Raw genomic sequence first — 20,286 nt, 5'->3', positions numbered from 1 at the left:
AAACAGAAAGCTTAAAGCACCATCGAGATCACAGAAAAACAGAGTGACAGAGCTTGGACTCAATCTGGCCAGCACTTGTATAGCAAGTCATTCTTCTAAATACAGAGGAAAGGCTAAAGAGGAAAGTGTAAGCAACAAAAAGAGAAAGTTTCCATTGAGAATCCTTGCTCTCACCCCACCCACCTGTACTACTATATCCTTCATGTAGTCATACTCCTCAGGGTGCAGGAAAGCTGTGAATTCCTCCTTTGTGGCAATGAGGTCTCCATCCTTGTCTGCCATTTTAAACCTCCGCTCATCTCTAACCATCATCTGTTTATAGTTAAATCCATCATCAGGGTCTGGATCATCTAGAAAAGAAAAATTTAGGTCAAATCTTAAAAGACTTCCAGAAAACATGAAAATGTATGGGGAATCAATTTCCAAGAAAGATAAACCAAGCACTGAAGAATTAATTCTTGATTACTCAGGTAAAATTGCAGCAGTATAAAGACATTCAGTTTTGGTAATCAAAGACCTCAAAATCAGGTCTGAGTTGAATGCAAATGCTTGCCATTCAACATGGAACCCTGGCTCCTGGACTGTGTAATCCGTTATGTAATGCTTCACTGTCACTGCTCTTGGGGCAACCACAGAGCTTGAGTTTTCTAGATATATCCAAGGGGCAGCGGTGGTTCTAAAGTCATACTGAGTTTGAATCCTAACTCTACCACTTCTTAGCCATGTGACCTTGGGCAAGTAACTTAACTGTACTTCAATTTACTCATCTGTAAAATGGAGATAATAACAGTGCTGGCCTCATAGGATTGTTATGAGGCTAACTAAGCAAATAAATAGAAGTTAAGTGCTAGAACAGTGCCTGGCACAGAGTTGGCTTTTAATGAATGTTAGCCACTGCTATGTCGATTAAACATTAGGGTCTCATTAAAAAGCCAGATATCAGGAATTCCCCGGCAGTCCAGAGGTTAGGACTCTGAGCTCTCACTGCCAGGGGCCTGGGTTCAGTCCCTGGTCAGCAGAACTAAAATCCCACAAGCCGCACAATGCAGCACCCCCCTGCCCCCCACCAAAAGAAGCCAGACATCAAAGGCCTTCTATCCCATTATAGGCCATCTGGATTCAAGTACCAGAACAACACCACTTTGAATGGTCACACTTTAGTTTCTTAAGCCAACTCAGAAATATACCATGAGATACAAATACTGTTCACTACCCCTCCTCCCCAATTTTTGTAAAATTCTAGAAAATGCAAATAAATTCGAGTTACAGAAAACAGATCAGTGGTTGCCTTGAGGATTATAAAGGGACACAAGGAAACTGTTTGGGGTGATGGAAATGTTCATTTATTTCGATTGCAGTGATGAGCTCACCGATACATACATCTGTCAAAACTCATCAATTGTGCATTTTAAATACGTGCAGTGTATCGTATGTCAGTTATACTTCAATAAAGCTGTTACAAAAGATAAATATTAAATTACAACCAAATTAAATTTGGATTTATCCATCTGTTAGGATGTTGAACTGCACAAGCAGTAGTTAGTCTCTCCGTAAGAATCTAGAAAAATGAAATTTTGTTTCTTTAAGTTGAAAAAATGTGGAGTTAATGGCAGAAAAGGAAAAAAAACCCTTTTCAATCTGAGTTGCTGTATGGACCTAATAAGGTTAACATGTGAAGATATTTTGAAAGGAAAAGACACCATATTAAAGGTAAGAAATGATTGTTCCTACAACATATTGGTCAAATTTTAAAAAAGATACAGCACTAGTTTTATAAAAATGACCCACAGGGTCCCTTAATAACATTACACTGCTGACTTTCGATACTGTAGTTCAATCTTTCCATATTTTAAGCACAGTTAAAAACAACAACAATAAACTACTGCTCTATTTTGAGAGATGAGCAACTTGAAGCTTCATTCTTTGTTGAGTGTCAAAATTTAGTCAGATAGTTGACTGAATCATGAGGCTTTGTGGATCGTATACGTGTATACTCAAAGCCGTAACAGGTTAGAGACAAAGAATTTAAGGAAAGTACGATCTTTCTCAGATACTAAGTCATTTCTTCTAAACAAATAAAGCTTCAGTACAAACTATGTAACATAAATAAGAAAGATAACAGAAGACAACTTATATATTAAGAGTAGATTCTTAGCTAAGAGCCCTTCTCTCCTTAGTTAAACCATGGTGACTGGAATCAAGTAGCCCGATAACATGCACATATATAAGGATGAAAAAGGAAGCTTTAAAACTTTATTTTTATTTTTTTAAACTTTATTTTTAATGACTAAACTCACGTGCCTATCATCACTGCTCAGAGTGCCATTGTCTGTCTTAAGCACCAGTTTACTGGGCTATCTGGCCTGGGTAGGCTCTTGGTCTAGTTCTGGTGGAGGCAGGGTGGATCGTAGTATCTCACATTTTACTTGTGGCAGAGACAGGGTTAATGCTCCTTTTGTGGAAAGCAGACTAAAAGCTAAAGTGATTTATACCCGAACTCAGCTGAACCAAGAACACGCTTTCACAAAAACTCCTCAGCACTTTTGTAAGGCACCTCATTACCCCGAGTACTGTCCAGCCACAGGCCTCCAGGGAAAGATGCCTTATAAAGACATTGTTTCTCCAGCCAGAGCTTCAGCTTATGCAGTCTCAGTCAGTAGAAATACCCATTACATTGAATCATTTGCCCTGTGAGGCAACAAAGCTCTCAACACATAATCATACAAAGAGTTTAAGATTCATTCTGGACAGCAAGTGAGTGACTAGGTCTGAGCTGAGATTATTAACACACCATTCTATTGAGATCACCAATAGCCTGCCCACTGCTTTACATTTATAATTAATTCCAAATAAATCAGAGGGTGTTGGGTCTCAGTCAGAGAGCAAGAAGCATGCATGCCTCTCTATCTGCACTGACTTTTTAATACACGTGTTTTTAATTGGGTGAAGGATATGTTTGGTTCTTGGGTAAGTGTCAAGCGTAGAGAGAGACTGCCACTCTAGTCTTAGGAATGAGAACAAGCCTGATACAGAAATAAAAATCTGTTCAACAGAAACGCATGCAGTCCTGTAATTAACACGGACAGCTGGCTATCCAGCGGGGGGAAACAGACCATCATACACTCACTGCTTGTTAGTTGGTGATGGAGAATGCCTGCTTTAACCCAGAAATTTACTTAATTTCCAGAATAAAGATGCAAGAAGTAACATTTATACATTCTTGCCTCAAACTGTAACCATGTGCAACAGAGGAATCTCACTAACAAAAACACCCTAAGTCATCAACTCAGTAAGATCGCCACCTAGCATTCAACAGCAGGCAAGTATAATAAGTAAAAGAAAATGACTAACAGGTGGCCCAAGCATACAAGCTACCAAATCAACAGAAAGCAATCAAAGTCACATTTATTTGCCTTGAAGCATTTGCAAAGCAGGCTGATAAACTCATGTGCCAGAGAAAACAAATGGGAAATAATTCATTTCTAAACTTCAGTAAGCAGACACACTGAAATAGTTAAATTTCATCAAGGAAAGCTATTATATTTGATCTTTATTTTATTAAGGAAAAACAGTAATTTTCCTTCTATTCTCACCAGTTACAAAGAAATCTAATTTGGTTTGAATTTCAGGTCCAACACTTTAATGTGACCATGTCAGGCTTTGAGACATCTCAAAGCCTCTTGCTTTGCATTGTTGGAACAATGCAGCCTTTTAAACAAGATCTACTACAAAAATGGTCTCTCTGCGGGATGACAGCAAGAAAAAATGGGGAAATATATCTGAAATGCCAACAATGTTAAAAGATGTCAGACCTTAGAAAACCAAAATAAAACAAATTTAAAAAAATACACAATATACAACTTCAAAATTAATAAAGGGAAGGAGAATTAGCTCAGCATCAAACTATCTCAGAAACGCATAATTTCTTCCTTTCCTTCACTGTGTGACCCATTTGTTTCTTTGACTCAAGACCATGGTCTCTGCCAGGCTGACATCTTGCCCCTTACCCAGGTAAGTGCCATAAGTCACGTTTCTGTACTCATCCCAGGAGATTAAGCCGTCTTGATTCAAATCAAACTCCTGCCATTGGTTTTCAACATTGTCATATATGTATTTCTTCTGGGCGTGCTTAATCCAGGATTTCAGCTCCCCCTCCGTCACAAACCCATCTTTATCCGCGTCTATTTTATCTACAATCACTCTACAAGACAAAACAGTTACGTTTCAAAGTGCCGGCTCCACAAAGCTTTTTCCCCCAGATAGTAGGGACCTACCTAAAACGTAGCCGTAGGTGGCATTTTTATACTCTTCCCAGGAAACGAGGCCGTCCTCATTGAGGTCATGCCCCTTCCACTGTCGCTCTACATCCTCGTAAATCCAGCGTTTTTGTGCAAATTTAATCCAGTCTTTGAGCTCATCCACAGTGACAAACCCGTCCTTGTCGCCATCTATTTTACTTACAATCTTTCTGTAGAAAATGCAGAGAAATCCAGCAAGAGGTTAAAAGGACACTAGGCTCTGGACTTAGCCAGGTGTGTGCTGTGGGCACAGGTGTTGCCCAGAGCTAAAGCATGGAAATAAAAATTGTTTCCAAAACAAAACTGCCAGACAGGCCATTGAAAATTTTTCTCTTAAGTGCCCGTTGCTGGTCTGAAATGAGCCATCCAGACAAGGCAAGCACAGTCCATGGCTGGTGTACTTGGATCCAAAAGTGAATCCGGACTATCCCTTTAGAGGTAGGTTTCAGCCGATGGTCAGAATTCAGGAGTGAATGAATATCCATTCCTATCTGGGTTCTCCACTCTTAGCATCAAACAACACGCAAATCTTTGTATTTTTCTTTATTGCTTTTACGAGAATCTCAATTTCTGGGTAAACGATCACAACCACTGACTTGGTTTTCTAAAAATTCAAAAATTTAAACCAGACTTTAAAAAAATTCAGCTGTGTTTTCAAAAAAAAAAAAAAAACCAAAACACTTCTGTTAAAAATACAAAGATATCAAATATAGTTCCAGGATCACTTATACCTAAAGTCAAGATTACTTTTTTTAAAACCCCAAAACAGGTACACAGAGACAGAAGCATGCTTATTTTTAAAAATGGCTAGCAGTTTATTATACACTATTTTGAACTGGATTTTTACACATAACCACAAAACCAGAGAGCTCTGAAGAAGTAATGTGGTAAGAATGTATATCCCTGATTATGAGAATGTTAATAAGCTGAGAGGGTTAGGGTGCAGATGATAAAGCAAAACTACAAAGCTAAAGAATCAATATACTTTGCCCTCCATGAGTTTCTTTCTTCTAGATCTGTTATGTTAATGACAGACATTTTTTAAATGATTTATTTAAGGATTTCAAAATATGTGCATGATATGAAAACTTCTGTTTAAAGATGCAGTCACTTACTTATAGAAGCTAAGACAGCCTATGTAAAGTCACAAGAACTTTAAATCAAAACTTCCAATGGGGGACTTCCCTGGCAGTCCAGTGGTTAAGACACCGTGCTTCCACTGCAGTGGGCACAGGTTCGATCCCTGGTGGGGAACTAAGATCCGGCATGCCGCACAGTGTGGCCAAAAAAACAAAACAAACAAAAAACCCCAACAACTTCTAATGGAATTGATATCTTGGCATACTCCTATGCTCTGTTACTTGTAGGACTGAAAAAGACTGTCGTTTGGTAGCAAATAATGTTTTTCCCCAGTTTGTATTCATCTCATGAATACAACACTGGAAAGTGATTAGAATCACAGAATACAAGCAACACAAATTCATCTTGATATTGACATGCTGTTAGCCATGATTGTCTATTACTTAAATCTTGTAATTAACAAGCATTTTCCTTCAGAGAATCTTACAGCTTTTGCTCTAAAATGTTAAAAGGTAAAGCAGTAAGAAGTCACCTCAAATATCCTCCTCTATCTACATGGACACGGGACAAAAATTTTTTGCAACTTGAACCTGTAGAATCTTAACAATATTAATAAGTTAAGTTTTAAGCGCCCCCAAACTTCTGCATTATCTATACTGGGATCCAGTTTGTGTCCGTAAGGTATTGGCTACCAAGATTGCCACTGTACCATTAAGAAAAAAAGGGCAAGGTACTTATTCCCGAAAGAAAATTTTAAACTATTATAAACAGCCTAAAGAGAAGGAACACTCAGATAAAAAAGGCATCTGACTGTTTAAGATGGGCTTTTCCTAATGAAGTTGGCTAAATGCCATTCTATTCATCCCAACAGAAATATCCCAAATGGTTTAATTCAGAGGTTAGCAAACTTTTTCTGAAAAAGGACAGATAAGAAGAAATTTTCACTTTGTGGGCCACATATGGTCTGTAACATATTTTAAAAACAACAACAAAAATAACCACAAAACCATTTAAAAATAAAAAAGCCATCCCTATCTTGCTAGCTATCCAGCCTGCAGGCAGTTGGGAAAGTACATTGGAAGTGGGCATGTCCTATTTTAGGCATGAAGCTCTAAACTCGGATCTTTGAAAGCCGGTGTAAATTTATGAAGCTAATGGTGTTATATTTCTATGATACTGGAGAACCCTACAGATCCATGATGCCACTAAATAAGCACTCACTCCACGACAGACACAATGTACCTAGTGGATCTTATATTATTTCTAAGAGGTAACATATGCCTCTACATTTCAAAAGGCATCAAACAAATCCTTTGACTTTTTAAGAACCTGGGTCAATAAATGGGCTCCAGGAGGGTTCACAACATTCCAGAAATTTTCAGCAAAATTTTATATATATTCATATGTAGGCGCTTGCCCTTAGCTTTCACTAGACTGCCAAAGGGACTGGGCCTGTGACCCAAAAAAGGATGATGAACTGCTCTAGTTCATTTCTACAGCAAATATATCACGGGTGAAAACGTTATTGAGGACCACCACCTCAAAATAAATAATCATTTGAAGGACACATAAATGAAAATTAAGTATATTTAGACTTCTTGGGGGTGGGGTTGAGAATACATACACAAGAAAAAATCTTCTATTTGTCAACATTCCTCGTAAGAAAAAGGAACTAAAAACTGGATATTAAAATTGTTTTTAAGTGCTTCCTGAAGTCTTTTAGGTATTATAACTAAGGATTTAAAAATAGTAGTGAATTTTTGCAACTAGAGGTATAGACAATGATCTTATCTCCTAATAGTTACTGGCCTCCTAGATAGATGGAAAAGGGGGACTCTGTTGTTCCCAACCTCTGATGTACAGTCACGTACCAAATAATGTTTAGAAATGCCACAGTAAGTTAAAAGAAAAAAAAAAGTTCACCTGGAATTCTTGCTTGCAACAGTACATCACCTTATAAACTGGAAATATTTGCCATTATCTCCATTTTGGGAGAAGAAAATAGTACTTGGTTCATTCATACATTCCACGAAAAACATGATTTTAACCATCTTATTCTAATCAAATATGGAGTCGCTCATGTGTTGAACTTTTGATATTTACTGATGACGAAAAGAAACATTTTCTCTCTACTGAAGACTGTTAGCAGAGCTATTCCAGTACCTACACAGAGCCAGAACACCAAACCTAAGGGCCCTTCATTATTTAACAGTAATTCTGCACAGAGACATGTGCAGACCAAAATGTAGGCTGGACATGCACGTTATGCAAGACACGAAGACTGAGAACGCCCTCATGCATCCCTATTTTCAGCCTGGAATGTTAGCACAGTATATTATAAGATTAAAATTAAAAGTGAGCATGGTCCCTCAAAGTTAGAAAAACAACCTAACAGAAGACTAATTCTTTGATAAATTTCTGTTTTCTCTATCTACTTTCAAATGTTTTAGGAGTTTCTCATTCTACACAGCAAAATCTTTTTATTGTTTCTGTGAGTGTTTAAGAATAAAATATTATATCCTTCAGTTAGCAGAAAACCCGTTGAAAGAATAATTATTTTGAAGTACCACCCAAAGCAAATCCTATAACGTCTTCTAATCACAGCACTATCCATGGGCAAAATATTTTTGGAAATTCCTATGTGGTGTAACTTTTCAGACAAATCTCTTGAATATAGTTCAGAAAGTTACACCAATGGTAGCCTTTCATTGAAGAGAAAATGTTCACTGAATTAACCTGCATTTCCTTAAAAAGCAAGGCTTTGAAAGAGCTAAAAAAGACATTCTCAGATCCTCAGAAATAATCAACTGGAATTCTACCAAATCAACTCTTTAAATAAAAAGATGCCTGCTGAGAGAGCCACAGAACCTGACTATGGCCCAGCTGTTACTGAAATAGCAACACATACTCTGACATTAAGACCACTGCTTATTACAACCTTCTAAAAGGCAAGGTTGAGGGACTTCCCTGGCGGTCCAGTGGTTAAGACATTGCCTTCCAATGCAGGGGGTGCGGGTTCGATCCCTGGTCAGGGAGCTAAGATCCCATGTGCCTCACGGCCAAAATATCAAAACATAAACCAGAAGCACTATTTTAACAAATTCAATAAAGACTTTAAAAATGGTCCACATTAAAAAAAAAAAAAGGCAAGGTTGGTTTGGTTTTGTTTTTGATTAAGCAAATATCTGACAATGAAACCAAAGAGGGTGAAGGACATCCTTGGAAACCATAAACTCTACAGAAATTAGTCAGTCCAGGAGTCTAATTTGCAGTTTATTATCCACTCAAAGACTTGGCATGGTCAGTAATAAATAGGTCACAGATAGTTTTTAAAAATTAAAAGCAACAGGTTTGAGAAAACCCCCATGTAATGTTCCTTTGGGGTCAAGATGATGCAGTTTAAGCTGAGTCCTATAGTATTTGGCAATTTTATGCATAAATGACTTTGCTTTGTAGAACGAGGTAAAAACTATTATTCAATGGAGAAATGCAGGAAAGCGCTTAATTAAATTTTAGTGGTAGCAATTCTGTGGTTAGTTTTCAGAAGATGTAGTTCAATACAGCTTTACTGAGTGACTGAGCCAAAAGAGAAAAAAAGAATGAGTTGATTTATAAAGAAATGTCATTATTCTAACTAGCTCCCTGAGAGCTGGCACCTTACCCAAGTCTTTCCTTGCTCTCTTCTGGTGTCAGCTGATCAAAGGTTTTTGCTTCTTCAGCACCCAAGAAGGCATCATGGTCATAATCAAAACTCTGAGCATCATTGTGAACTTTGTCACTGAGCTGAGGCTCATGGTGTACACGGTCCTTCTTTTCCGTGGGCTTGCTCAAGGCAAAGGCTGTGCACAGGGACAGGCATGTAAGAAACTGTCGCAGGTCCATGATAATCAGATCTTAAAGAAAAAAGAAAGGTAGTTCATTCAGGAAGCAGTATGCTTAATAATGAAACAAGAAATTAAAAGCTCACATCCAGTTACAATACTAATTTGATATTATCCCAAATATTATTACTTAATCCATAAAAAAAAGTGTGGTAGGATATCAGACTTTCCAGTTTTACTCTGAGAAATATTCACCAGTTTTCTTCATCTGATTGTAGGCTGACAAGGAATTACAGGAACAAGGAATTACTAGGAACATCCACCTTGTAAGTGGTCTCACTTCAAAAACACCAAAGTAAAACTTTAATCCTTTTGCCCAAGTTCCTAAGATTTAAAAGTGAAAGGACCAAGATTTAAATCCAGACCTACTGACTCCAAATACTTTACCTTTGTACTGTATCAGTGGTCTGGTCTTCAAACCTGGCTGGTTATTAGGATCACCTAGGAAGCTTTATTAAAAAAAAAAAAAGTTTCCCCTACTGAATTAGAATCTCTGAGGCTGAACCCAAGCATTTGTAGTTTTAAATGGTTCCCAGGTGATTCTGATGGTTGTCAGATAAGAACCAATGATCACCTTCAAAGATCAAACCACTGAGACGGTACAGTGATGGATAACTGCCTTATCATTCTGTATACTTGTGTTTCCCAAACCTACCCAGGTATAAGGACCACCTGGAATACTGTTCAAAGTACAGATTCCCCAGCTCTACACTGTATGTTCAGAATCTCTGCAGTCACAGGTGATTCTGATGAACAAGCACAAGGCTGGAACACTTTATCGAAAACAGTGACAAAAAATCGCAGAGAAGCTGCAGGCTAGAAACTGTTTAGAACTCTTGACAGACAACCTATAGTACTGTCCAGAAAGGTTAACGTTTTAGAGAAAACTGTAAAATTAAAAATCAAGGTGGGGGGTGGGGCGGGGGAGAATTCCCTGGTGGCACAGTGGTTAAGAATCTGCCTATCAATGCAGGGGACATGGGTTCGAGCCCTGCTCCGGGAAGATCTCATATGCCATGGAGCAACTAAGCCCATGCGCCACAACTACTGAGCCCTCGTGCCACAACTACTGAAGCTTGTGCTCCTAGAGCCCGTGCTCCCCAACAAGAGAAGCCACCGCAATGAGAAGCCCGCGCACCACAACGAAGAGTAGTCCCCGCTCGCCACAACTAGAGAAAGCCCGTGCACAGTAACGAAGACGCAACACCGCCAAATATAAATAAATAAATCAAAAAAAACCACAAAAAAACAAATCAAGGGGGGACTTCCCTGGCGGTCCAGTGGTTAAGACTCCATGCTGCCACTTGCAGGGGCCATGGGTTCGATCCATGGTGGGGAACTAAGATCCTGCATGCTGTGCAGTATGGCCAAAAAATAAAATAAAATAAAATAAAATAAAAAATAAAAAAATCAAGGGGAAAGAGTTTCCCAGGCTTTCATATTTTAACTAGTCCTTTATCAGAACACAGATTCTGAAGGCTTCTCCCCTTGTGGTGAGTATAAACTTCTATAATTTCCTATTATCACTCACTCGTTTCCTCTTATGACCAGTGACTCCCTTACTGGATGGGTAGGTGGTTACTGGGCATGAGGCCTGTTGTAGGTTGAACTGTGTCCCCCCAAAAGATATGCTGAAGTCCTAATCCCTGGTGCCTGTGAATGTGACCTTATTTGGAAATAGGATCTTTGCAGATGTAATCAAGTAGGATGGGCTCTAATACAATGGCTGGTGTCTTTATAAAAGGAGGGAAATTTGGATACAGACACAGAGAAGAGAATGCCACATTATGAAAGAGGCAAAGATTAGAGATCATCTACAAGCCAAGGAATGTCAATGATTGCTGGCAACCACCAGAAGCTAGGAAGAGGCAAGGAAGGATCCTTCCTTAGGGCCTTCAGAGAGCATGCCCCTACTAACACTCTGATTTCTAATTTCTAGCCTCTAGAACTGCAAGAGAATAAACTTCTGTCCTTTTAAGCAACGTAGTTTATGGTAATTTGTTACAGCAGCCCTAGGAAACTAATACAAGGCTACAGTACAGAGGGACACAGCATCACATGAAAGTTAAATGCATTATCTTGTCCTAATCTGCAGATTAAACTAGCCACAGGCTTCACCTTCCCCAGGATGTCACCAGTGGAACTATCTAATCTAAGGCTCATATTTTATATATAAATTTTTTTTTAATTATAAAAATTCTTTCAGCATTGCTTGTAACTCAGTGATCTCAACCTAGACTGTACCCTAAAATCACCTGGGGAGTTTTTATAAGTGACCATTGAACCCCACCCATAACCATAAATATTTTTTAAAGGCAGCCAGGTTGAGAACCAGTATTCTAACCAAATTCTCAAATGGCCATAATGATATCTTAAGAAATGTGACTTGAGAGTACACTTAATACGAAGAAACTGCATGTATCTGATCCTGCCTCAAAGTTTTGGGAATTAGAAGGAAGGAAGTGAATTGTGTCAAGGGATAAAGAAATCAAATACGCCAATAAATTAGCCATATTTTAATGTATCCATCTCCTTGTAACCCCCAAATAGTAACTAAAAGAAGTTACATTGTATTTGCTTGGATTTACAAAGCATTTTGGATTTAATAAACTAAAAAATGCTTAGCGCAGCTAATGGTGAGCACGTTACGTCATATAAAAATTCCTTAAAAGTGGAAGGAAAGCAAATCGAGGAATATGTTTAATGCTAACACAATTTAGCTGATTATACAAAGGCACAACCTGAGGCCTCCTTGAGTAACTTTCAGGCTGTAAAAGGGCATAAGAGGGCACTATTTGTGTTCAATAGGAAAGCAGCTAAGTGGGGAGGTCCAGAAATGGCAGAGAAGGATATATCAACAGAGAGTAGAAAGTGTTCTAGAGTAACTAGGACAACGCCAAAAAGACAAACAGAAATGTTAGCTAAGGAGATAATGGGAGGCAGTCACTTCCCCAAGAGCCCATTTCAAAAACACACAAAAACGGTAATTTTGCTGGACAGTTGTTAAGACTCATGAAAACCCATCAGAGGAAACAATGTGGCAGCACTGCCCTAAGACCCACAGAGAAAGGGGAAGAAGGTGGTACTATTCTTAAGCTGTTCACCAATGTTAGGACTTGGCTATGCTTCTGAAAGTTTATCAATGTTCTGTTTCGTGCTATCCCATCAAAATACCCAAATTTATATACAAAGACGCTTCAATTCAGATGTTCAATGATAACAGTTTATAATGATTTAAAAAAAAAGGAAAATGAACTAAACAAAAGAAGTGGTAAATACATATTAAATCTATATTGTGGAACACAACACAGTTTAAGAAGAATGAAGCGGACCTATTCACACTGAAACTGACAAGGCACCAAGATATGTTCAGTGAACAAAAACAACAACAATAAGAAAGCATGTTGTAAAACAATGTCAAGACCTCATTTATATAAAAAGCAAAATCCAACAATCTCCCCAGCTTGTTTATATTTGTATAAAATATAACATATATGCACGAAAATGGTGTGGAAGGATAAACGTCTATCTGTAAACAGCAATAAGCCCTACGCTGAAGGGAGAAGAGATGGGGTGGGGAGGTAAGGTTCGTGGGGAGTGAACTTCACTACTGTACTGCTGTGTTGTCTTATTTTTTGTAAATGAGCACACAGTCGTGTATTATCTTTTTATGTGTATTACTTTCTAAACAATAGCATAAAAATTCTTTGCATTTTTAGGTAGCAAAGCAAACATTTTCAAGCCATTTCTCCAGATTGGAAAAGGAGACTGAAGGAAAAACACATATTTATTCTTAAGACACAAATCCTATTTTATAAAGTAAAATAACACTGCCCTAGGAGAATAACCCTCCAGCCCACTCTCCAATAATTGAATCCAATCAATCAGATCAGTGGAACAGTAAAGAGAAAATTAGATTCAGTGGCTCTCTCAAACATCACAGTATGCCTTTATTTTAGGACAAAATGAAACTTCCATTTCAAATTACAAATAATTCTTTAGACAAATAAAATCCTTTACAGAGATAAGGAATGAGTTTTATGTTGTTATTTTGTGATATATCCAAATAATATCCATAATGTTAGAGGCTTACAGAATCAAGTAAAATCAAGAGTCACTGCAACAGAGGATTTTCCTTATGTCTATTAACAAGGGGGCTTCCCATTTAGGAAAATTTTATAAATGACTAATTACATCCCGAGAATAATACTCTAACAACTCTTGCATAATACCCTGACAACTTCTGCAAACCCCAAATGTTTTAATATGAATTAATGCTTAAGCCCACTAACACTATCGGGGCCTGGGAAGGATACTGTGTAAAGTTTTGATACTGTGTAACATAAAGAAATGTAACAGATTGACTCACTGATTCTAGAGGGAAAACTACATTTAAGATTGAGGTGTAACATCTTGATACAGTGACAAAAGAAGAATTTCAGAATAAAAGCCAAGTGATTCAGCTTTATCATTTATCCATCTCTCTATCCTTTCCCTTCTCAATTAAACTTTCAATCCTGCCCCTCTACAGGTTCCTCCATTCTGTCAATCAATACTTCTCAGGTCTTCATAATCCAAAATCAGTCTTTCTCAGACCCCGTTATTCCTTCAAGCATGCTCTTCCCTTTCCTTCACCCATACCGTCTCTAGAAACTGCTGTCTCCGCTTCCTCACCACCTACTGTCACCCTGAAATCTAGGTTTCTATCACTACTGATGAAACTGCCTAAAAAGGTCATCAAGGACCACCTGCTGGACAAAGCAATGGTCCTACCTTTCTCTCTCTGCAGTGGGCAATGAAAAATCTGCACTTTAGTAAGTTTTAAAAACTATGCACTTTGTGCCCACATATATCAACTCCTGGCTATTAGAAACTAACAAAAGGCCCCTTGTTTTATGAATACAGACACTAAAAAAAGAGACTACTAAATTTATCTAAATCCATATACACATAAAAATGTCTAAATAGAAACAAAGGATATCTCTCAAGACAAAGGATATATAATGTGGGACAATGTGAGAAGGAGTATAAAACAACTTCTTACACAAGGCATCTGAAGAACTACATTAGTGCAGTTATTTCTGAAGCATCTTTCTCTTTTCAACCAAATGGAAACCAAATAATAGAAAGCTAAGATCCTTCTCTTTCTCCGTCATGACAGCTATTCATCAATGGATAACAGAACATTAGGAAAACATAATATAATACATAAATGAAGGACTTGGTTGTATGAGTTTTTACCATATGGTCTAGGTGAGTCTGGCCACAGGTTTGTCAATTTTGTTTACCCTTTCAAAGAACCAGCTCTAGGTTTTGCTGACTTTTTCTATTGTTTTTTAAATCTCTATTTCCTCTCTGATCTTTATTATTTCCTCTTTCTGCTGACTTTAGGTTTTGTTTGTTCTTCTAATTCTTTCAGGTGGTAGGGTTAGGTTATTTGAGATTTTATTTCTTTTTTGAGGAAGGCCTGTGAACTTACCATGTGATCTAAAGGTAAATCAATGGCTGTGAAAAATGCATCTCCCCATCTCCCATTTCTCAAATGACCTATAAGTTTCTCTTCCTCAAATTCTGTCCCTCCCTCACCAAGGGTAACATTTAATATTTTTTCTTGAACAAACAGAAAACTAGACCTGCACTGTCCAGGACAAGAGCTACTAGCTACATGTGGCTACCAAGCAGTTGAAATGTGGCTAGTGTGAATTCACAAGTGGTGTGTTACACTTTATGTCAAAAGAATGGTATTTTTGTGTGTACTGGATTAAATTATTAAAATTAATTTCACATGTTTAAAATATTCACCTGTAAATCTAAAGTTACATACATGGCTTGTATTATACTTCTACTGCATCACACGATGTTAGAGACACAAATAAAGGGCTAGAACAGAAAAGGTATCATGTTACTATCATACTTTTGCAACATGTCACCAATAATGGTCTCCTGCAAAGTTATTTTCATGAATTGTTCCAGTTAATTTATAAGGAAAAAAAGGTAACAGCATAGACTTGAATTTCTTTCAAAAACAATGATAAGCCTTAAGAATTAGTTTTATCCATTCAAAAATTTGCTTGACAGCTCTAAATTCATGCCATTTCTCCCCTCCTTCGCAATCATTTTTTATAAAAATCCACTGGTCACAGAACACTTAAAAGTAAGTTTTTTCAGGGGAATTTAGATGTCTAGATTAAATTCAACTTCTCAAGAACATTAACAGCGGGTGACCCCACAGTTATTCTGGTTGAACAAAGACCCACTGCTCAATGTTAATAGTGGGAGAAATGGGTGTGGTGGTAAAATTCCAGTTCTGTGAGTTGGATATTTAGGGGGGGGAGAAAAAAAGGCATTCCTTTATAGTGCAGCAAAAGCAGAATCTCAATGCTTAAGTGTCTACTTCAATTGGGGATTGAGGGCAAGAGCCTGACAGCAATTTAACTATACTAAGGCTCAGGTTATAAAGTCTGGGAATTAAAGGTATCTGGTTATCTATCTGACATTCTTCACTTTCAGACTTTAGTACAAGTACCACCAATGGACTATCATATTAAAGTAATAATGTCGGGCTTCCCTGGTGGCGCAGTGGTTGAGAGTCCGCCTGTCGATCCATGCAGGGGACGTGGGTTCGTGCCCCGGTCCGGGAAGATCCCACATGCCGCGGAGCGGCTGGGCCCTTGAGCCATGGCCGCTGAGCCTGCGCGTCCGGAGCCTGTGCTCCGCAACGGGAGAGGCCACAACAGTGACGGGCCCGCGTACCGCAAAAAAAAAAAAAAAAAAAAAAAGTAATAATGTCACCCTTCATGATTTGATAAAAGTTATGATAATGACAAACCATTTATTCAACATTTCTCTAGCGATCGATGGAACAAATTTACATTAATATATTCTAATTCATTCTAGTTCATTAATATATCCTAATTAAATTATTTGTGTAATTGAGGGCATACGTTTATAAGATAGTTGAGTATATAAAAGTGCAAACTTTGGCTGTAGAAGAAAAGCTTTGAAATGACAAACTATTACTCAGGTTTCATTAGTTCTATAACCAAAGCAACCCAGTATAAACTTAAAATTTTTCTTGCTACAGAGTAAAGAAAATTTCCTTTAAGAAATAAGTTCTTAGAAACTCTGGGAGAATCAAAGTTTCCTTTTGGCAGATGAAACTTCAATACATAATTAATTACTGTAGGAATACCATGTAAAATGTAGAGACAAGAGTTTTGGTTTCTAGTTGTAATTTGCTGTGCATGTGTAACATGCATAAAATGCTTGGGAATCCTTGCTTTAGTGCCAAATGTAAATAAATATAATTTTAAAATCCTAGATGAAAAGACCTACCTACTATGATCACTCCAGCTGGAAGTGATCTGCACACATTCCTCTCAACTTTTATAAGACTTGTTCGTACCATTCCACAATAAGGATCATAGGCTATCTTAAGTTGTCTCCTTAGCTCCTCTGTAGATGTACATTTTTGGAAGGCAGGGATCTCAGCTTAATATAAATTAATATAAATTAATTCCCCTCTATAGTCCTTAACACAGTGTCTTGCACTTTCTGTACACCAAAACATTTTATTGGATTAGTTGGACTGTACTTGGGAGCAACAAAGTTCCTGCCAGCTGCCAGTGCTCCCCAACCCCCAATTCCCCTTACCGGATCTGGCCATCAGCCAGCAACAAGAAAAGTGTTATTTCAGCTGTCTTAACTCTAATACATAAATCACAGCATCAACAACATCCGTATTTAAGAGTTCATAAAGACAGGGAACTAGGACCTTACAACTAGGACCTACAACTAGGCCTAGCAAGCATCTCTAATGGCTATCCCTGGCTATACCATGCCTGTGCCACACACAGAGAAAATGTGTGTTAAAATCAGTGTACTGATCTCCAGTACTGGTGAAATGTACATAAAATGCCGTATCTTTTGACACATCACTGGATGAATGGAAGCAAACGATTATATTAACAGTGATGATTAAGAGTTGATTTCAAAGCTGTGTCTGAGTACTACTATCCACTCAGGCATACTCAATTCATCTTTGTTAGCTCATGTTTCTCCTAGTTGTGATTCTCAAAAGAATCCTATTGGAGACCGCTGAATCCCTGAAAATCTCAGATTAGGCCCAGGTAAGCTCAGATCTCTCGCCACACAAATACAATTTACAGGTTACCTCTGGACCCTCATTTGTAGTACAATACATAAATTCTTCAATGATGACCACCGTTTGGAACCCGGTTAACTAAATCTACTGAATGAGGTCAAACATGCATTTGTCTTGTGTCAAGTGCCATTCTATGGCAAAGAATAATTTATCAAAAATTCCACGGTTCTCTACCTCCAAGCTACAAAAACAAATTAGAAGCAACCTTATTCCTGACTCATTAACGTAGACTTTATGGTTCATGCCAGGAAGTGAGTGTAATTCAACTCTCAAAGACACTATTCTGGGACTTTGTACACTTAGGAATTCAGATCAAAGGCCCTGAAGTTTTAGTAGGAGACCCAGGGAGCTTTTTGCCTTCATGCAAAAGCAGCTTTTGGAACTGCAAATCACTCGACTCTTAATCAGGGCAGCTGTAGGGAATTAAGTTTATTGATGAACACAGTATGCCAAAAATCAGAACTAGGGTGTGGAGCTAGAAGCAACGAAACAAGGTAAAGATACAATCCTTTAATGAAGCTTTTAAAACTACTTTCCTTCGCTGACCGAAGCGTGAGGCCAAACATGGAAGCTCGAAATATTCCGTCTTTTCTTTAAAATTATAGAGAGTTAAAAAAAAAAATCACATAGTGTCTTCATGCTTTCTTCCCCCTTGTTTCTACACCCTCAAAGTCAGCGAACACGACCTTCTTGGCAGATGCAGATGTCCTCTCGGGATGTGGCCCTGGGGCGGAGCTGGCGGACACAAGCAGGCCCAAGTGTGGGAAGTGGCAGGGAGCTGTAACAATACCGTTATCTGACTGCACTCCGACCTTCAGGAGGTAAACAAGAGTGACCTTTTCGGACGAGGGGCTTGGTGACTGGCGGGGCCCAGGGCCAGAGAACGTGGCAAGCCAGGCACGAAACTGTACCCCACAGGACGCAAAGCCGGGAGCCGGAGTTCGCAGGGACCCAGGCCCCTTCCCCAAGCGCAAGGGAAGGCGAGCGGCGGCCTCCGACCCAGGCTGCGCACCGAGGGTCGGGCAGTCGCTAGCAGCCTCAGGCCCCGGAACCCCGAGCTGGCAGAAACAGGGGCCCTGAGACAAGGAGGCCCTTCCGCGCCGGGAGCGAGGCCCAGAGGACAAAAAGAAAGTGAACAAGGGGGAGGCGGCGGCGAAGGGACGTGCACGGTGGTACTTACCTCTCCCCGTTGCGCCCACTGCCCAGGATGCCGCGGCTGCAACTCACCCACCGGCTCAGCTCTGGCGCGCAAGCACCGCCCAACCGGAAGCGGTTCCGCGCCCCGCCGCTGTCCTCCACGCCGGCAGCCTCCGGACCAATCACCAACAAGCCCGCCGCGGACGCACAGCTTCCCCGGACAGCCATTGGCCCTACGGTCTCGTGGTCCGGATTGGCTGGAAAGCGCCACGTCCCCGCGAGCGCGCCGAGTTACGTGGACAGGATTCCCTCCCAATTCTCGTCCCTGGACTTGTGGGGTTGGCGGGCCACAGCCCCTTACTCCGGGGGGCGTGTGGGCGCGGCTGTCCGACCGCCACGTCCTGGTTCGCAGCGCTTGACTCGGCCTCCATAGGGCTTCTTAAATTATCCTAATTATCTTCATGCCCACGAGAACCCAGGGCCGAATTAATCCGACTAATTAATCTGAATTAATCAGTCGCCAACTATTGATATATTGAATAATCCCATCCCTTCCTTTCCCTTCAGCTCTGACGCCTAAATGGAGTATCGTACAGAACTTCAGTCGCTGGCTCCGGCTTCATCTCCCACCACTTCTCGGGTGTCGCGCTCGGGCAACCACCATCTCGGTGTTTCCTAACTGCCCGCCCTTTCACATCTCCACAGTCTTTCATTATCAACCAGGAGTGAGGGCGTTTTCCAGATTCTCTGCCTTGTGAATGACAATAGAAGTCCCGGTTCACAGAAATCACTGTTTAGATGTTAGCTCTAGAAGCCTTTCCTGACCTCACTAAGCATAGTAATTCCTCCCTTATTTACCTTCATAGCACTTTGCATCTTTGGTACACTTTGCCAAATTTTGCTATATAATGCTGCTTATCCATTTGTCCTCCTCCAGACTAAGCTCCAGGGGAGAGATCTGCCTTTATTCATCTTTGTACCTACAACTTTGAGCTTACTGCCCAGTTCAAAGTAAATGCCTAATAATGTTAAGTGAACTGAATGGGTGGAACCAATAGAATGCCCCTGATTGAAGAGGAACACAGGAAATTATTAACTTATTCATTCATTTTCACGTCATGAAATTAAAGTTAAATTAAATAAGGGCTACTATGTTTGCAATGTCAATGGACTATAAACCTGTGTTCTTAGCACATAAAGCCTCTATAGTTTAAAATCCAGTTGAGACACGTAGTATGCTCATGAGAGAGTTAAATACAAAGCAACTTAGTTTACTTTAAACATCAAGATGAGAGGTTGAGGGCTTCCCTGGTGTCGCAGTGGTTGGGAGTCCGCCTGCCGATGCGGGGGACGCGGGTTCGTGCCCCGGTCCGGGAGGATCCCACGTGCTGCGGAGCAGCTGGGCCCGTGGGCCACGGCCGCTGGGCCTGCGCGTCCGGAGCCTGTGCTCCGCAGCGGGAGGGGCCGCGGCAGCGAGAGGCCCGCGTACCGCAAAAAAAAAAAAAAAAAAATGAGAGGTTGACAACCAGTGGGAATTCAGTTGTGGCCCTGACCCTTGGTGGCAACCAGAGAGGGCTTCCTAAGAAGGTGTGCCTCAGGCTAGACTAAGAAATTCCTGAATGCCCTATTCAGCAAAAGGAATAAGAGGAACAAGGGCAAGCAGGGGACAGAGTAGGAGGTAACTTCTTAGGTCAGGTAGGGGATGAGGGATGTAAAAAAAAGGAGG

At 39.8% G+C, this 20,286-nt stretch overlaps 1 protein-coding gene across 3 annotated transcripts in view; it reads right to left on the bottom strand.

Moving 5' to 3' along the window:
- The window catches only part of CALU (calumenin), a 28,401-nt gene extending 9,667 nt beyond the window's left edge, over positions 1 to 18,734 (bottom strand). Inside the window, exons 1-4 of one of the 3 annotated variants that reach the window (XM_019924337.3) lie at positions 18,604 to 18,734; positions 9,040 to 9,271; positions 4,275 to 4,468; positions 184 to 350 (exon numbers count right to left, since the gene is read on the bottom strand). In XM_019924337.3, the coding sequence (XP_019779896.1) occupies positions 184 to 350; positions 4,275 to 4,468; positions 9,040 to 9,260 (582 nt within the window). In that variant the 5' untranslated portion in view covers positions 9,261 to 9,271; positions 18,604 to 18,734. Of the gene's footprint in view, positions 1 to 183; positions 351 to 4,007; positions 4,202 to 4,274; positions 4,469 to 9,039; positions 9,272 to 9,454; positions 9,483 to 18,603 lie in introns of those variants that run through there. The other 2 variants (XM_019924321.3, XM_019924328.3) reach the window with 2 other exon arrangements.
- Positions 18,735 to 20,286: the final 1,552 nt, after the last annotated feature.

Source organism: Tursiops truncatus, chromosome 9 (genome assembly GCF_011762595.2).
Source record: "Tursiops truncatus isolate mTurTru1 chromosome 9, mTurTru1.mat.Y, whole genome shotgun sequence".
Classification (NCBI taxonomy): Eukaryota; Metazoa; Chordata; class Mammalia; order Artiodactyla; family Delphinidae; genus Tursiops; species Tursiops truncatus.
This window is presented reverse-complemented; position numbering and strand designations above follow the sequence as displayed.